General features: G+C 36.5%; 1 protein-coding gene across 1 annotated transcript in view; it reads right to left on the reverse strand.

The window, feature by feature from the left end:
* The window catches only part of SECISBP2L (SECIS binding protein 2 like), a 59026-nt gene that overhangs the window by 19218 nt on the left and 24272 nt on the right, over positions 1 to 15536 (reverse strand). The window contains exons 8-14 of the mRNA XM_059372783.1: positions 14785 to 14919; positions 13029 to 13109; positions 12345 to 12512; positions 12071 to 12212; positions 8102 to 8271; positions 7193 to 7325; positions 5466 to 5628 (exon numbers count right to left, since the gene is read on the reverse strand). Of these exons, the coding sequence (XP_059228766.1) occupies positions 5466 to 5628; positions 7193 to 7325; positions 8102 to 8271; positions 12071 to 12212; positions 12345 to 12512; positions 13029 to 13109; positions 14785 to 14919 (992 nt within the window). The remainder of the gene's footprint in view (positions 1 to 5465; positions 5629 to 7192; positions 7326 to 8101; positions 8272 to 12070; positions 12213 to 12344; positions 12513 to 13028; positions 13110 to 14784; positions 14920 to 15536) is intronic.

Here is a 15536-nt window from a genome sequence, read left to right on the forward strand (position 1 = left end):
AAACAGAACCATAAATACTAAGAATGAACTTTATTATCAAGGGGTAAAGGGTGGAAAGATGGGCACAACGGGTGAAGAGGAGGGGAGATATCTGCTTTCAGTAATGGAATGAATAACTCATGGAGGTAAAAGGTACAACATAGGAAATATAGTCAGTGGTATTGTAATAACACTATATGGTAACAGATGGTAGCTATACTTGTGGTAAACATAACATACAGACTAGTTATACACCCAAAACTAATGTAATATTGTGAATCAACTATACTTCAATAAAAAAAATTTTTTTAAAGGGACAATAATGATAAACCTTTAAGTGAGACTCATCTGGACAATAAAGGCGGCCCAGATACACAAAATCAGAAATAAAAGAGAAATTACAACTGACACCACAGAAATACAAAGAACCATAAGACTACTATGAAAAATTATACATCCAGGGGCACCTGGGTGGCTCATTGGGGTAAAGCCTCTGCCTTCACCTCAGGTCATGATCTCAGGGTCCTGGGATCAAGCCCCAAATAGGGCTCTCTGCTCAGCAGAGAGCCTGCTTCCCCCTCTCTATCTGCCTGCCTCTCTGCCTACTTGTGGTCTCTGTCTGTCAAATAAATAAATAAAAATCTATTTAAAAAATTATATATCCTAGGGACGCCTGGGTGGCTCAGTTGGTTAAGCAGCTGCCTTCGGCTCAGGTCATGATCCCAGTGTCCTGGGATCGAGTCCCACATCGGGCTCCTTGCTCAGCGGGGAGCCTGCTTCTCCCTCTGCCTCTGTCTGCCTGTGCTCGCTCTCTCCCCCTCTCTCTCTCTGATAAATAAATAAAATTTTTAAAAAAATAAATAAAAAATAAAAAATTATATATCCATAAACTGGACAACTGAGAAGAAATGGTTAAATTCTTAGAAACAGACAATCTTCCAAAACTGAATCATTAAGAAGTAGAAAGTCTGAATACTGTTTACAAGTAATAAGAGAAACAATAATCCAAAAAAAAAAAAACAACAAAAACCCAACAAAAGCCCAGGACCAGATAGCTTCAAAGATGAATTCTATTACAGATCTATTATTTTTTTTAATTTCTTTTTAAAGATCTTTTTTATTTGAGAAAGAGAGAGAGTGAGCAAGAGAGAGAGCACAAGCAAGGCCGGAGAGGCAGAGGAAGATGACTCCGGCTGAGCAGGGAGCCCAATTCAGGGGTTGACCCCAGAACCAACATGATCTGAGCAGAAGGCACACACTTAACCAACTTAGCCACCCAGGTCCCCCTCTATACACATTTAAAGAAGAGTTAATACCTATTCTTCTCAAACTATTCCAAAAACTAAGAGGAACACTTCCAAATTCCTTCTATGAGACCCTGAGCCAAAACCAGACAAATACTACAGAAAAAGAAGTTATAGGCCAATATCCCTAATGAACATGGAAGCAAAAATCCTCAACAAAACAATAGCAAACCAAATTCAATAATATGTTAAAAGAATCACACACCATGATCAAAATGGCATTTATTCCAGGGATGTAGAGATAATCCAATATCAACAAACCAATTGTCGTACACATTAACAAAATGAAGGCTAAAAATCACATGATCTTCTCAACAGATGCAGAAAAAACATTTGACAAAATTCAACATCCATTTACAATAAAAATTCTCAACAAAGTAGATACACAGGGAACATACCTCAACATTATAAAGGCCATATTTGACACACCCACAGTTAACATCCATACTCAACAATGAGAAGCTGATAGCTTTTCCTCTAAAATCAGGAACAAGGCAAAGATGCTCAGCCTTGCCACTTTTATATAGCATAGTACCAGAAATTTTTAACTACAGCAATCAGAGAAGATTAAGAAATAAAAGGCATCCAAGTTGGTAAGGAAGAAATTAAACTGTCACTATCTGCAGATGAAATGATAATGTGTGTAGAAAACACTAAAGACTACATCAGAAAACAATGAGAACTAATTAATTCAGTAAAGCTACAGGACACAAAATTAATACACAAAAATCTGTTGCACCTCTATACAGTAACAAGCCAGCAAAAAGAAAAATTAAGAAAACAATCCCATTTACATCAAAAAGAATAAAATACCTAGGACTACTTAGGAATAAACTTAACCACAGAGGTGTAAAAACTGTACTCTGAAACCTAAAAGACATTGACGAAAGAAACCGAAGACAACATTAATTGAAAGATATACTGTGCTCATGGACTGGTAGAATTAATGCTGTTAAATGTCCACATTATACAAAGAAATTTACAGATTTAATGCAATCCCTATCAAAACAGCATTTTCCACAGGACTAGAACAAAGAATCCTAAAATTTGTAGGGAATCACAAAAGACCCAAATAGCCAAAGCAATCCTGAGAAAGAATAAAGCAGGAGGTACATGCCCTGATTTAAAACTATTCTGCATAGCTATAGTCATCAAAAAAGTGTGGTACTGGCACTAAAACAGAGATCAATAGAACAGAATAAAGAGACGAGAAATAAACTCACAATTAATGGTAAGTCAATCCAAGACAAAAAAATGCAAAAATATATAATGGGGAAAAGACTGTTTCTTCAATAAAATGGTTCTGAGCAAACTGGACAGTTACATGCAAAAGAACAAAACACACAAGAAGAAATGCAAAAGAACCCCTTTTTTACACCATATACAAAAATAATCTCAAAATGGATTAATGACCTAAATTTAAGACCTGAAACTCCTACGGGAAGACATCATCAGTAAATTCTTGGAAATCAGTCTTAGCAATATTTTTTCTAGATCTGTCCCCTCAAGCAAGAGCAACAAAAGCAAAAATGAGCAAAAAGAAAAAAAAATTTGATGAAACTTCCTCCAACTAAAAAGCTTTTATACAAAGGAAACCATCGATAAGACAAAAAGACACCCTACTGAACTGGAGAAGATAATTGCAAACGACATGTTAGATAAGAGGTTACTATAAAAACAAAACAAAACAAAACAAAAACAAGACAAATGAGAGGTTAATACCCAGAATACATACATAAAAGGATTCCTATAACTCAAACCAAAACCCCCACACAATCTGACTAGAAAATGGGCAAAGCCCTGAACAGACATTCCAGAAAAGACATAAAGAGGGCCAACAGATACATGAAGAGATGTTCAACATTGCTAATCTTCAGGGAAATACAAATCAAAACCATGAGATACAAATAAGCTATCACCTCACACCTTTCAGAATGGCTACAATCAAAAAGACAGGAAGTAAGTGTTGGCAAGCACATGGAGAAAAGGGAAACCTCATGTACTATTCAGGGAATGAACTGGTATAGCCATTAGAGAAAACACCAGAGAGGTCCTCAAAAACTGAAAATAGAACTATCATACAATCTAGCGATTCCACTTCCTGGTATTTACTTGAAGAAAACAAAAACATGAATTCAAAAAGATATAAGCACCACTATGTCCACTGCAGCATTGTTTTATGATAAATCCAGATATGGAAGCAATCTAAATGTCCATAACGAGATGAATAAATAAAGAAGATAGGGTTGTATATCATATGATCTCCCTGATATGAGAAAGTGGAGATGCAACGTGGGGACGTTGTGGGGTAGGAAGGGAGGGAGACAAACCATGAGAGACTCTTAATCTCAAAAACAAACTGAGGGTTGCCGGGGGTAGGCCGGTAGGGAGAGGGTGGTGGGGTTATGGACACTGGGGAGGGTATGGGCTATGTTGAGTGCTGTGAAGTGTGTAAACCTGGTGATTCATAGACATGTATCCCTGGGCTAATAATACAATATATGTTTATTAAAAAATTTAAAAAATATTAAAACCTAAAAAAAAAAAAAAAAGATGGGGTTGTAGCTATGTGTGGAATATACTGTGTGTGGCATATTACTCGGACATAAAAAAGAATCAGAGCTTGACATCTGAAACAACATGGAAGGACCCAGAGGGTATACTAAGTGAAATAAATCAGAAAAAAACAAATATCGTATGATTTCACTTATACATGGAATCTAAAAAACAAAATAAATGAACAAACCAGAAACACACTATGACCCTGCAATTGTACTACTGGGTATTTACCCCAAAGATACAGATAAGGGCCATCTGTACCCCAATGTTTATAGCAGCAATGGCCACGGTCGCCAAACTGTGGAAAGAACCAAGATGCCCTTCAACAGACGAATGCATAAGAAAGATGTGGTCCATATACACTATGGAGTATTATGCCTCCATCAGAAAGGATGAATACCCAACTTTTGTAGCAACATGGATGGGACTGGAAGAGATTATGCTGAGTGAAATAAGTCAAGCAGAGAGAGTCAATTATCATATGCTTTCACTGATTTGTGGAGCATAACAAATAGCATGGAGGACAAGGGGAGATAGAGAGGAGAAGGGAGTTGGGGGAAATTGGAAGGGGAGGTGAACCATGAGAGACTATGGACTCTGAAAAACAATCTGAGGGGTTTGAAGCGGCGGGGGGTGGGAGGTTGGGGGAACCAGGTGGTGGGTATTGTGGAGGGCACGGACTGCATGGAGCACTGGGTGTGGTGCAAAAATAATGAATACTGTTATGCTGGAAAAAAAAAACCTATAAAAAAAAAACAACAAAATGGTGGTTGTCAGATGGGAAGGGAGTGGGGTTACAGGTTAAATAGGTGAAGGGAATTAAGAGGTACATCCAGTTTAAAAAAAAGAAGTCAAAAATATTTTAATAACTTTGTATGGTGACAGACAATAACTAAAACATACAGTGATGATCATTTCATAATGCATATGAATGTCAACTCACTATGTAGTATGCCATTTGGCCTGTAACTAATGTAATACTGTGTATCACTACACTTTAGAAAAAAAAAAGAGGAACAAAACAAACCAATATGGTTTGAATTCATACTGATTTTACTTTCACCCTGGGATTCTTTCATATGTCATTTTTAAATGTAGCATCTGCACAAATGTTAAAATTCTAAAATCCTTCACAGAAATAACTATTAGCTCAATATTATCCACTGATAGGTATTTTAAAACTTAGAAACATGTGCTTAAAAACAAAAAAATTTTATGTAATAGGTTCACTTCACATAACAGGGTCTTAGAAACTTGTTTTTAATTGGTTAGAGAGGGGTTCTTTTCTGAAAGGCCAATAATATAAACAAAAAAGCAAAAGCATTTGAGGAGGAAAAACCCCATATTAAGGCAGTGTAAGATAAAAGGTAAGATATCCAGGTCTATTTATAAATATTATTGGATATAAAAAGAATGTTTACTGGCAAAGCATTTTCACATGAACACTGATAGCTGACAGAAGTCAAATACTTTAAATAAAACCAGTTATTAAAAAAATTTGAAAAAAACTTAAGTATCTTGGAAGTCTTGTATGCTCAACCCACCAGTAATGACAATACTGCAGTCAGAGTCACAGTCCAGACAGTTAAACTATTCAACCTTAATAATGAGACTAAAACTTACTCTCTAAATCTTTTGCTGTGGATTTTGGTTATTGTTGAAGATGCCATCGGACTGCCTATCCCAGAACTAGCCGGAGAGCCTTGTGACACAGGTGTCATACAGTATGGAGAGTTCTGACTTGCTGGAGAAAGCGAAGTATCACTGGGCATGCTCAGTCCAGTATCTGTGGAGATGTGGGGGTAGGGGAAAAAATTTAGAAACTTAAAATGCTGAAAAACTATATATACTGATCAACACTACTTAGAAAAGCAGTTGTCTTTTGTGTAACTTTCAAATTCTCCAGAAACTAACAAGTTGGGTATTGTTTATATCATAAACATCTCTCATATTCTACAAAAATGAATCTTCCTATTATCTCTTAAAACATACTCTAAAAAAAGAAGCATAGTCTGTAAGTCTCTGCACAAGAGACGTGAGAAAGTCAAGTGATGTAAAACATGTATTCTAGAGGACTTAAATTGAAGAACAAAGGTAATAACTTCTGTACCTCTTTCCAGATCATATTATCCATCTCCTTGATCTCTATTTTTTCACCTGTCTAAAAATTCCCACTGCTGCTAGCAATGATGAATTCTACCTAACTCATTCTCTTCACACCCCTCCTGATTTCTTTAGACACCACCCCCAGTTTCTCTCTCATTTGGTCTTTGCTTCTGTGCTAAGGCAGCCTCATTTTTTTAGAATACTACCTTTTAACTTGACTGCTTCCTTCATTTGGTGCTTTTTTCCTAAACAGCTAAACTCAGGAAATGAGTTATTATTTGTATTCCAGTCCACTAGTTAGCAAAGTTACACATGTATCTTCTTGTCTCCAATCCATTCTTTTTTTTTTTTTCCCAATCCACTCCTTATTACATTTATTGACCTTCCAACCTCCAACCCGGTTACTGAAGTACCCATGACAGGCAATCAATAAACACCTAAATGAATGCTGAATTCATCCATTTTTTAATGAATGGATAAACCTAAATACAAGGGAAGCGATATTTAATTGAGAGTAAAGGGGAATCTTAACCAAATATGTCCTAGCTGAACAATCTTTAGAAGCAAAATCTTTACTAAACACAATGGAACACTGCCAGTAAATACGCGTAAAACAGATTTAAATGTGTTGCAGAAAGGAATACACATACACCAGCAGAAAAAGGGACCTAGCCAGGTATCTCTTAAAATCTCTCTTCAACAGTAGTTAAAATATCAGAAGGTATGTGCAGTTTTGCTGAGGTCCTACCTAAAATCATATGTGATGGCTACCGTATGGGACTGAAGCTTACTGACCAACTGAATTCTGCTCTACAAGAAGCTTTGTAATTCTACTCACTCACTATGGTATATGTATTAATTCATGAAAGTGAGAAAGAAAATCAACAAAACCAATCCAACAAAAAACAGTCCTGTGAAGAAAACAGCCAGTAATGTTCTAAATACAAAAGAAGACAAAATGAAAAGAACTATGAGTTACAGAGGATGCACTGATGAGACCATAGTTATTAGTACTTACAACAAAACCAGGCCTTAAGCCTTAAAAATGTCACAGACCCTACATAAGACCTGCCCCATCCCCCCTTTTAAATATCTCCCTACAAAAGCAACTTCAAAAGAAACCACTCCCAAAAAGTAAATGTAGATAAATATGGAGCATATCTTACAATTAGGATAGTAACTAGTGATGGCTTATTAAAATACTCTGCACCATTCCATGATAAGGGAGAAAGGGGTGATCTTACCTTCCTGGGAAACAGCCTCCTGTGGCAAATCATCAATAAAATCTAAGTGCATTTCTATTGGTTCCTCAGATCCCAAAAGGTTATGGTCCACAGTTAAACGGCCCTTCTTTTCCTCTCTTTCTTTCAAAATAACCTAAAAGTCATTATCGGTCTTTAATTACTGATTACGCTTTAAATACTGAATGACGAAAATGTTCACTACTACACAGTTAAAGGTCACTTACAAATGGACATGAGGAGTTTGGTTGGCTACATGTTTAGTTGACTACAAAGAAACTGACTGGTAAAAAAGTAAATGTTAATTTTAGACACTGTAGTTGAAAAAAGTATTATATCCAAAATAAAAGCAGGCAATTAAGCTATATAATGCTACAACTATCGAACCACATTTGCTTTCCTCTTTAAATCCCATGTTTCCACAAAAAAGGATAAAATATAAAGTGTGGAAACCAGGTCATACAATAGATTTACACTTTGTAGTTTTCAATTATCTGGGCATGGATCATCTCATTCTGCTCCTAACAATACTGAATTAAATAAGGCTGATATTATCTTGACTTACAGATGAAGAAGATAAGGGTAGGGAAGGTTTGCCTGAAACTATATAATTTAGAACCAGAATCCAGGGCTTCTGATTCCTAGGTCCTACGTTCTGGATGCTAAATGTTTAACTTTTTTTTTAACCTTACAGGAAGAATTCATCCTCCAGGGCCTTGTCTAATACAGAAAGGTAATCTTGAAGCTGATGATATCCCCAACCCCCAATTAACTAGTCCTCATAAAGATGTATGCTTAGGACTATCTCATAATAATCTGTTGGCTTAAAAAAACTGCCACAAACTGCTTTTGCAAAACAGATTTAAATCCTTATTTATCTTTTAAGATAAACACCAGCAGATTTTGGTTTACCTTTTTAAGTGCTGTGGGCCGTTTTAGTTTTGCAATTTCCTTCTCTTTTCCTTTCTTTGCTTTAGAGGAAGTAATGTCCAAAGAATTAAAGGATGTCAAACAGGGCTGACTTTTGGTTAAAGGCTTTCTGTTAGTAGAGTCTTTAGTGTGAAAAGAAGCTGCAGTAACCACTAAAAACAAACAAGAACATTAGTTTTACTATTATGACCAACACCACATATTATGAAAAATTCTAATGATAAATCTACAAGAAAATCCTCTTCTTGGGGGAAAAACAGGCATTGTAATAGTAGGAGTAGTACAGGGCCATACAGTGTCTCTCAGGTACAGCTTTTATGAATCCATTTAGCCTCCGTAAGATAAAGATGACAAAGCCAAAGCATTTAACTAATCTAGCAATCCAAAGCAGGGACAAATAAATTATTAGTTCTACTCCACCACAGTAACCATCAAGCATGCAATTCTTTAAAACTGGTCTCTAATAAGCAGTACCACTCTACCTCTGCAATTTCAAAATTCTGCACCTCTCCTTATTCCTACTGAATCTTACATAAGAATCACCCTTATAGAAAACACATAGTCTTGTCACTCTTCTCTTCATTTGAGCCTACCAGTGAAGAATGATTTTCCTCTTTGGCTGCACTCTTAGTACTTCTTTAATACTTTTGTAGTTCTTTTATACCTGATGAATATCCTCTACCCTCTAGTGGCTACCACAGTCCTTTAAAGGGTCCAAAGACTAAGCTCAATCCTCACTCTAGCAGCAGCAAAGCTTTCATCCTACTTCCCTGAGAGCAGCTATCTGATATAAACGTGCAACACCTCCCCCCTACCAGGAAGCAGCAGGCATCCTAATTCCTGTTCAAGGTTTATCACTGCCTCTCCTCTTAATCCATCTCAGGATTAATTCCCCAAGGATTTTGGTATCCCTTCCCCCTTGCATCTTTCAAGGTCCTCCTTGACCCCTGATTCTTTTCCCTAACTCCCATTAAGAAGCTAAAATCTCCTATACATGGAAGAAAGAAAAACAAACAACCCAAAAACCAGACAACCCAACAAAACCTTCCCCTGAACGGCTTCCCCTTAAGCTAAGGTACTATCACTCCCCTTTCCTTCCTTATTAGACTTTTCAATACTCTGCCTTATCAGTTATTTATACTGATGTGGATACTACCTAGTTGTATCCCAGCAACAAGATAAGCCTGGGATCTTCCTTCCCCACCATTTTCCCCAGAGGTCCTGAAATAGTCTGCTTTCTCATTATCAATTCCCAGATCATTACAGTCTGGCCTCTGACCTACCCACAAGCTCACACCACGACTGTCAAGATCACATACAAGCTTGTAATCACTGAATCTAAATCTCTATCCTAGTTTTTTCAGCATTTGATATGAAAGACCTCTTCCTCAAAATTCTGTCCTCGCCTTGTGTGATATTATACTCTCCTACTTTTCTTACTCTTTCTCAAACCCATTTTTTTGGTTCTTCCTCTTGCTATCTTTTAAGTCTGAGCATTCCACAAGGCTTTATCCCTGAACGTATTTTTCCTAACTTTTCTTTCTTCCAACAATCTTACTCATTTCCACAGCAACATATCCATCTCTATTTAAACTTCATGGGCTTTGGGGTCCCTTGGTGGCTCAGTTGGTTAAGCATCTGCCTTCAGCTCAGGTCATGATCCCAGGGTCCTGGGATTAAGTCCCATGTTGGGCTCCTTCCTCAGTGGAGAGTCTGCTTCTCCCTCTCCCTGTGCCTCTCTCCCCTGCTCATGCACTCCTTCTCTATCTCAAAAGAATAGATTTTTTTAAAAAATCTTTAAAAAAACCCCAAATCCTCTCTGACTTCTAACATACATAACTGCATACTAAGTAGGAAGTACTCCCTACATAGCATTTCACATAAAACAGGGCTGGAGTCTGTTCTTCCCAACAAAATTCTTCTTCTATGATCCTAGTTTGATATCATCATAATTACCATAATCCTCTAACTAAGAGAGTTTGGAGTCATGGAGCCATCTTTGACCTGTTTCCACATTCCATGAGTTTAAAACAAAAACTGCCACCAATTTCTCACAATCCTTTCATGTACCTACAATAGTCTCATTCTTTTCTTGGACTTCCCAAGAAAGTAAATTTCTTTGTAATCAATACTTTCCAACTTAAACACTGGTGGCAGGTTAGAGATTAATCTCATTTCCATCTGGTAAGAATCCTCTCCCTTCAAAGCCCAGTCCACATGTTATCTACTTGAAGGCATTTGTAACGTCTTCCCCATTTCTCCCAGTTGACACAAATCACTCTTCTCTTCTGCAAGTTCATAAAACTTTGGCTGGCATCTTTCCTAAGGCACTGTTCTTTATTAGTTATTTATGTCTTTCTCCTCAATTAGATTATAAACCTTTGACCACAAGAATACCTTAATCTATAATTCCACAGTCCTTGACACCATGCTTTCCATATAGGTATCTATAGTTGTAGATATCAGCATGTGGTCAATGAATCAAAGTTGTAACAATGAAGCCATTTGAAGTATCACAGGTTAACAATCTCTTCCCATAGTAATCAGTGACTATAACCCAGTGACTATAGTGACTATAACCCGAATGACTATAACCCAGATGTTCTTCTAACCACTTCATATGTGTCACCTCATTCACTCTTCAAAACAACCCTGTAGCAGGTACTATCATTACCTCCACCTTAATGTCAGGAAATTGAAGCACAGCAAAGTTAAATAACTTGGTAAGGAAATGCATGCAAGAACAGAATTCAATCCCAGGCAGCTTAACTCCAAAGCTCCTGCTTGTTGCCATGAGGCCATACTACCTCTAGAACACGGCTAACTCTCAGTTCCACTGCTACAGTCCTCTTTACTCTTTAAGGAGATATAAATGCCATTCTCCCCAACTCAACAACATTCAACTCAAAAGCTTAGTACTCATCCAGTATTATTTTTACTAAGTAAAGCTAAGGTTTATTATACTGGACAGGAAACTAGCTATAGATTTAAACATTTTGCATACAGAATTAATGTTCTACACTGTTAATTCTATTTTTGTCTAAAAACAACAGACCCTTTACATACAACAGAAGAAAGAGAATATTCCAATTCTGCCTCTTAACATCATGCTTTTTGTTGGTGTCTTTCCCTTTCCTTTATCTTATTCCTTTCCCTCTACAACAAAGGCTATGCAAAGAAATGAGGGAGCACATAAAAGCTGCTCAGCTCTAAATTTGACAAGGTTTATTAAAATATACATTGCCATTTCAGTAGAAAGCCAAATCAGTCATTCTCTCTCATACACACATATACACGCATGTATACGCGTGCACATACACACCCCTTGATCTTAACTCCTATGTTTCCCAGTATCCAATTTAAAAGTTATAAAGCCAAATTACTTGTGATTCTTATTTCAACCCCTGAAGAAGAAAAACATTAGCTACTTCATAACGTATACCAACTGACATGTGAACAGAGACCTACAAGACATGAGAGAACAAACCACACTGGTATATAAGGAAACAGTTTCAGGGTAAAGACATACCAAGCACAAAAATACTGAGCTAGGAGCGTGCTGGGTGTGTCTGTGGAATAGCAAGGGGGCCGACTGGCTAGAGCAGTTTGTGTCAGAGAGAATGACGATTGAGGGAAAAGGTCATTGGATAGCTAAGATCTGGCCTTAGGACTCTGGCTTTACTCCAAGTGAGATCAAGAGCTATTGGAGTGTTCTGAGCAGTGCAGTGATATAATCCTGTTTATATTTTTAAAAGATCACTCCTTTTAAGATAGCCTGCAGGTGGTAATAGTGGGCTACTACAGTGTAATACAAGGATGTGAGTTACGAGCGTAACAGGAGAGGAGCTGGTGAGTAGACTCTGGATTTTCTAGATAGATGCAATCAACATTAATAATATTCAAAAACTATTACCAAAACCAAAGAGGAAATTGCTCAGATAGTGAAATCACCTGTATATGCCAGAGGTCTGGTATTAGTAATCTGCCGTGCTTTCATCGCTTGTTGTTGTTTTTCCAGAGCTGCTAACATATCCCCCAAATCTAGCTGCACAGGGGTTTTATTTTTTTTTCCAGCTGCCTTTGATAAAGCTTCCTGCAAGATAAATGGAACATTTATTTTTTGTGATGGCATTTAAGTGTGGCAATTTATGATGACTGTCACTCCTTCTGTGTATCCCCCGCCAAACCTACCAATTACATCTGTTCATAAATATGAAAAAAATACCTGTAGTTTTTTTTGCTCCATACTTATTTCTGAATATTCTTGAGCTGTGGCAAGGGCTGCTGCTAAAGCTTTCTTCTTCTGACTTTTTGCACGTTTAGGAACTGAGGTTGTAATGGGAATTGGAGTCTGAACTATATTGATCGGTGAGTTTTCAGGTAAATCATCCAACTAGGATAACCAGACAAAAACATTTGTTAGTGATTTAACAAAGGTCTAACCGTAAGGAAAGACAATCCAGAATGTGCGATGTTCTATACTGTATCTGGACTGGAATCTTTGAGGATTCAATGCCAAAAAGAACAGAGTGAGATGGTGGATCCTTCCAGACTGAGAAATAATAAAGAGACAAACTGCTTAATGCAATTGGTGACGCTTGTCCGGATCTTGGCCTGAGAACAAAATAACTCCCAAGTAAAGTTTCACGACAACAGAGGAAATGGACTGTATGCTGAATGATATGATTCAATTAATGGTGTTTTCTTGTCCACAACAGAACTATGGATTTTACAGGAAAGTATCTTTGTTCTGGCTATGTTGAAAATAAATATTAAGTACCAAATACATGGTTTTCTTCTCTACCATGGTGCCCCACATATCTTTATGCTAACCTATAATACTTTTCAACATATCCACAGTTCAAAGGATGTTCAAATACTTTGCTTATCTTTTTAAAGAGTCACTTACTACTTTTGAAGAAAGTTTCTGTTGAATAGTCTCATCTTTAACATTTCCACTCTCATTTAGTTCTTGAAATCTATCTTCATCCTGAAATAATTTCACATTTTAAGTAAAAACAGTTCAAATCAATAAACTCTTTAAGAAAAATGCTTTATAACCTTTAGAGTAATGAAAAATGGAGAAGTAATTTTTAAAATTCTAATATTAGACTAAAGTCAGTCTTAAAAAGGAAATCTCATTTCTCACATGCTACAACATAACTATCTTTATTATTCATCAGTGGGACATATCTGTTCATGTTCATTCTTTGGATTTCCGTGTCTACTATCCCATTTTAATTAATTCTATTTTTTAAATGAATACATAATTGAAAAGAAATACAAAAGGGTTTTTATCATATTTCAGATAATTTGGAAAGTATTTTCAACAGAAAGCTTAGTATGAATTTCATAAATATATTCCCTGTCCTGTAATACTACACATACCTGTCAATAAGGTTAAAAGTATAAAAATTTAAAAGAAAATCCTATTCAAAGTAATTTCTTAACCAATATCCTCCTTTAGAATGGAAATTATATCTAACATTTTTAAGTATAAGGATGGAACCAATTATATGGTTAAGTGCAAATAATAAATCTGCTACATGTTCTCGATAACTGAATAGAGATGCACTCTCAAGTCCTTTAGGTCAATTACTAAGTTATCTAACATATTATTCATTTCTAGTCTCTGGCCTAAAGCACATTTTCCAGTTTAATTTCCACCTATTCACCACCCATTTTACAAAAACTATGACCCAACAAAAGTGAGTTATTCAAATGAGTTACCTGGGATGTTGTTCACTATCCTGACACAACCAGATTCTACTGATTCTTTAAAGTCTATTCCAGAGATTGTCTCTATCCTACTCCAAACCCAAAGGGACTTGTTCCTCCTTTCAACCCCAACCACACCTAAGCAAGTACTAGGTATATATGCATCTATATTACTATATAGCAACCTTCCTAAGGCTACTGTGTTTACACACTTAATGTATCAGTCACAGCAACTTATTTTACACATAACAGGCCTCCAATAAGAGTCAGTTAGATGAATAAACAATAAAAATACTCCAAGCAGAATACAAACTTTCTGCCTATTAGAAAAAATAAATTAACTTTTTTTTTCTTCTTCAAGATTCTCCTGGCTAGCAGCACAAATTACCTAGACCAAACCATTCAAATCTAAAAAAACCTGACAAAGAGACTAAACAATAATAAAAATTAGGGAGAAAGTTTCGTACTAGGAGAAACCAACATAAAATCAAGTTCTACCTCTACACATTACCTCATGACGAAAATTATAAAAATAGACATTAATGAAGTTAACTATAACTTCATTACTAGCTATCATTAACTATTATACTAACTATACATATCCTGGACAAAAATGGATCAATACTTCTGAGTAATTTATAATCTAATAACAGAGTCATAAAAAGTACTTATCAGAATGTAAGAAAATTAATTTTTTTAAAAGACTTTATTTATTTATTTGACAGACAGAGATCCCAAGTAGGCAAAGAGGCAGGCAGAAAGAGAGAGAAGCAGGCCCCCCTGCTGAGCAGAGAGCCTGATGTGGGGCTCCATCCCAGGACCCTAAGATCATGACCTGAGCCAAAGGCAGAGGATTTAACCCACTGAGCCACCCAGGCACCCCCAAAATTAATTTCTTAATGGGAACATTTGCTATAATAGTTTACAAATAAAGCCTGAAAAAATACCTCAAAATATAAAGACTCAGAATTTGAGTCGCCTCTATGAGATTGACTGGTGTTTAATTGCTTATTATCTTGTCGCTTTTGTAAATTCTGTCTTCTTTCTGAAGAAGTACTATGTCCTCGGCATCTGAATCCAACCTAAGTAAGCACCAAAAGAAAAAAATATATTATTTAAGTGAACATTTTACTGAAGTATAACATACTTATAGAAAAGTACACGAAAGTATACAACTCAATGAATTTTCAGAAAGTGCACAATTTACTATAGAAGTTTTGTTCAAGAGCTTTTGACAAGATCATTTTAAAAGAAATAAAAAATGTGATAATGCAAGTTACTTCCCTCCTCCCCTCCACCTCATACATGAACTTTTAACCAGCCTTACTTGTAATAGCCAAAAACTGGAAACAACTCAGATGTCCTTAATTGGGAAAACAGTTAAACTTACTGGGGTACATCCCTACTACTGAACAACAGTCAGCCACCCAATGGAACAAACTTGAGGTACTCAATAATCTGGATGAATCCCCAGAAAGCCATGCATGTGAGGAAGCCAATCCTAAAAGGACTGTATGAGTTCATTTATAAAACATTCTTGCAATGACAAATTACAGAAAGGGGGGAACAGATCAGTGGATTCTAGGTGTTAACGAGAGGCTGGCCAGAAGAGAAAAGGAATGTGGCTATAAAACAGAAACAGGAAGGATCCCTGCAGTGATGACTCTGTTCTTCCTTGTGTCAATGTCAATATCCCGGT

This window comes from Mustela nigripes, chromosome 13 (assembly GCF_022355385.1).
Source record: "Mustela nigripes isolate SB6536 chromosome 13, MUSNIG.SB6536, whole genome shotgun sequence".
NCBI classification, from domain to species: Eukaryota; Metazoa; Chordata; class Mammalia; order Carnivora; family Mustelidae; genus Mustela; species Mustela nigripes.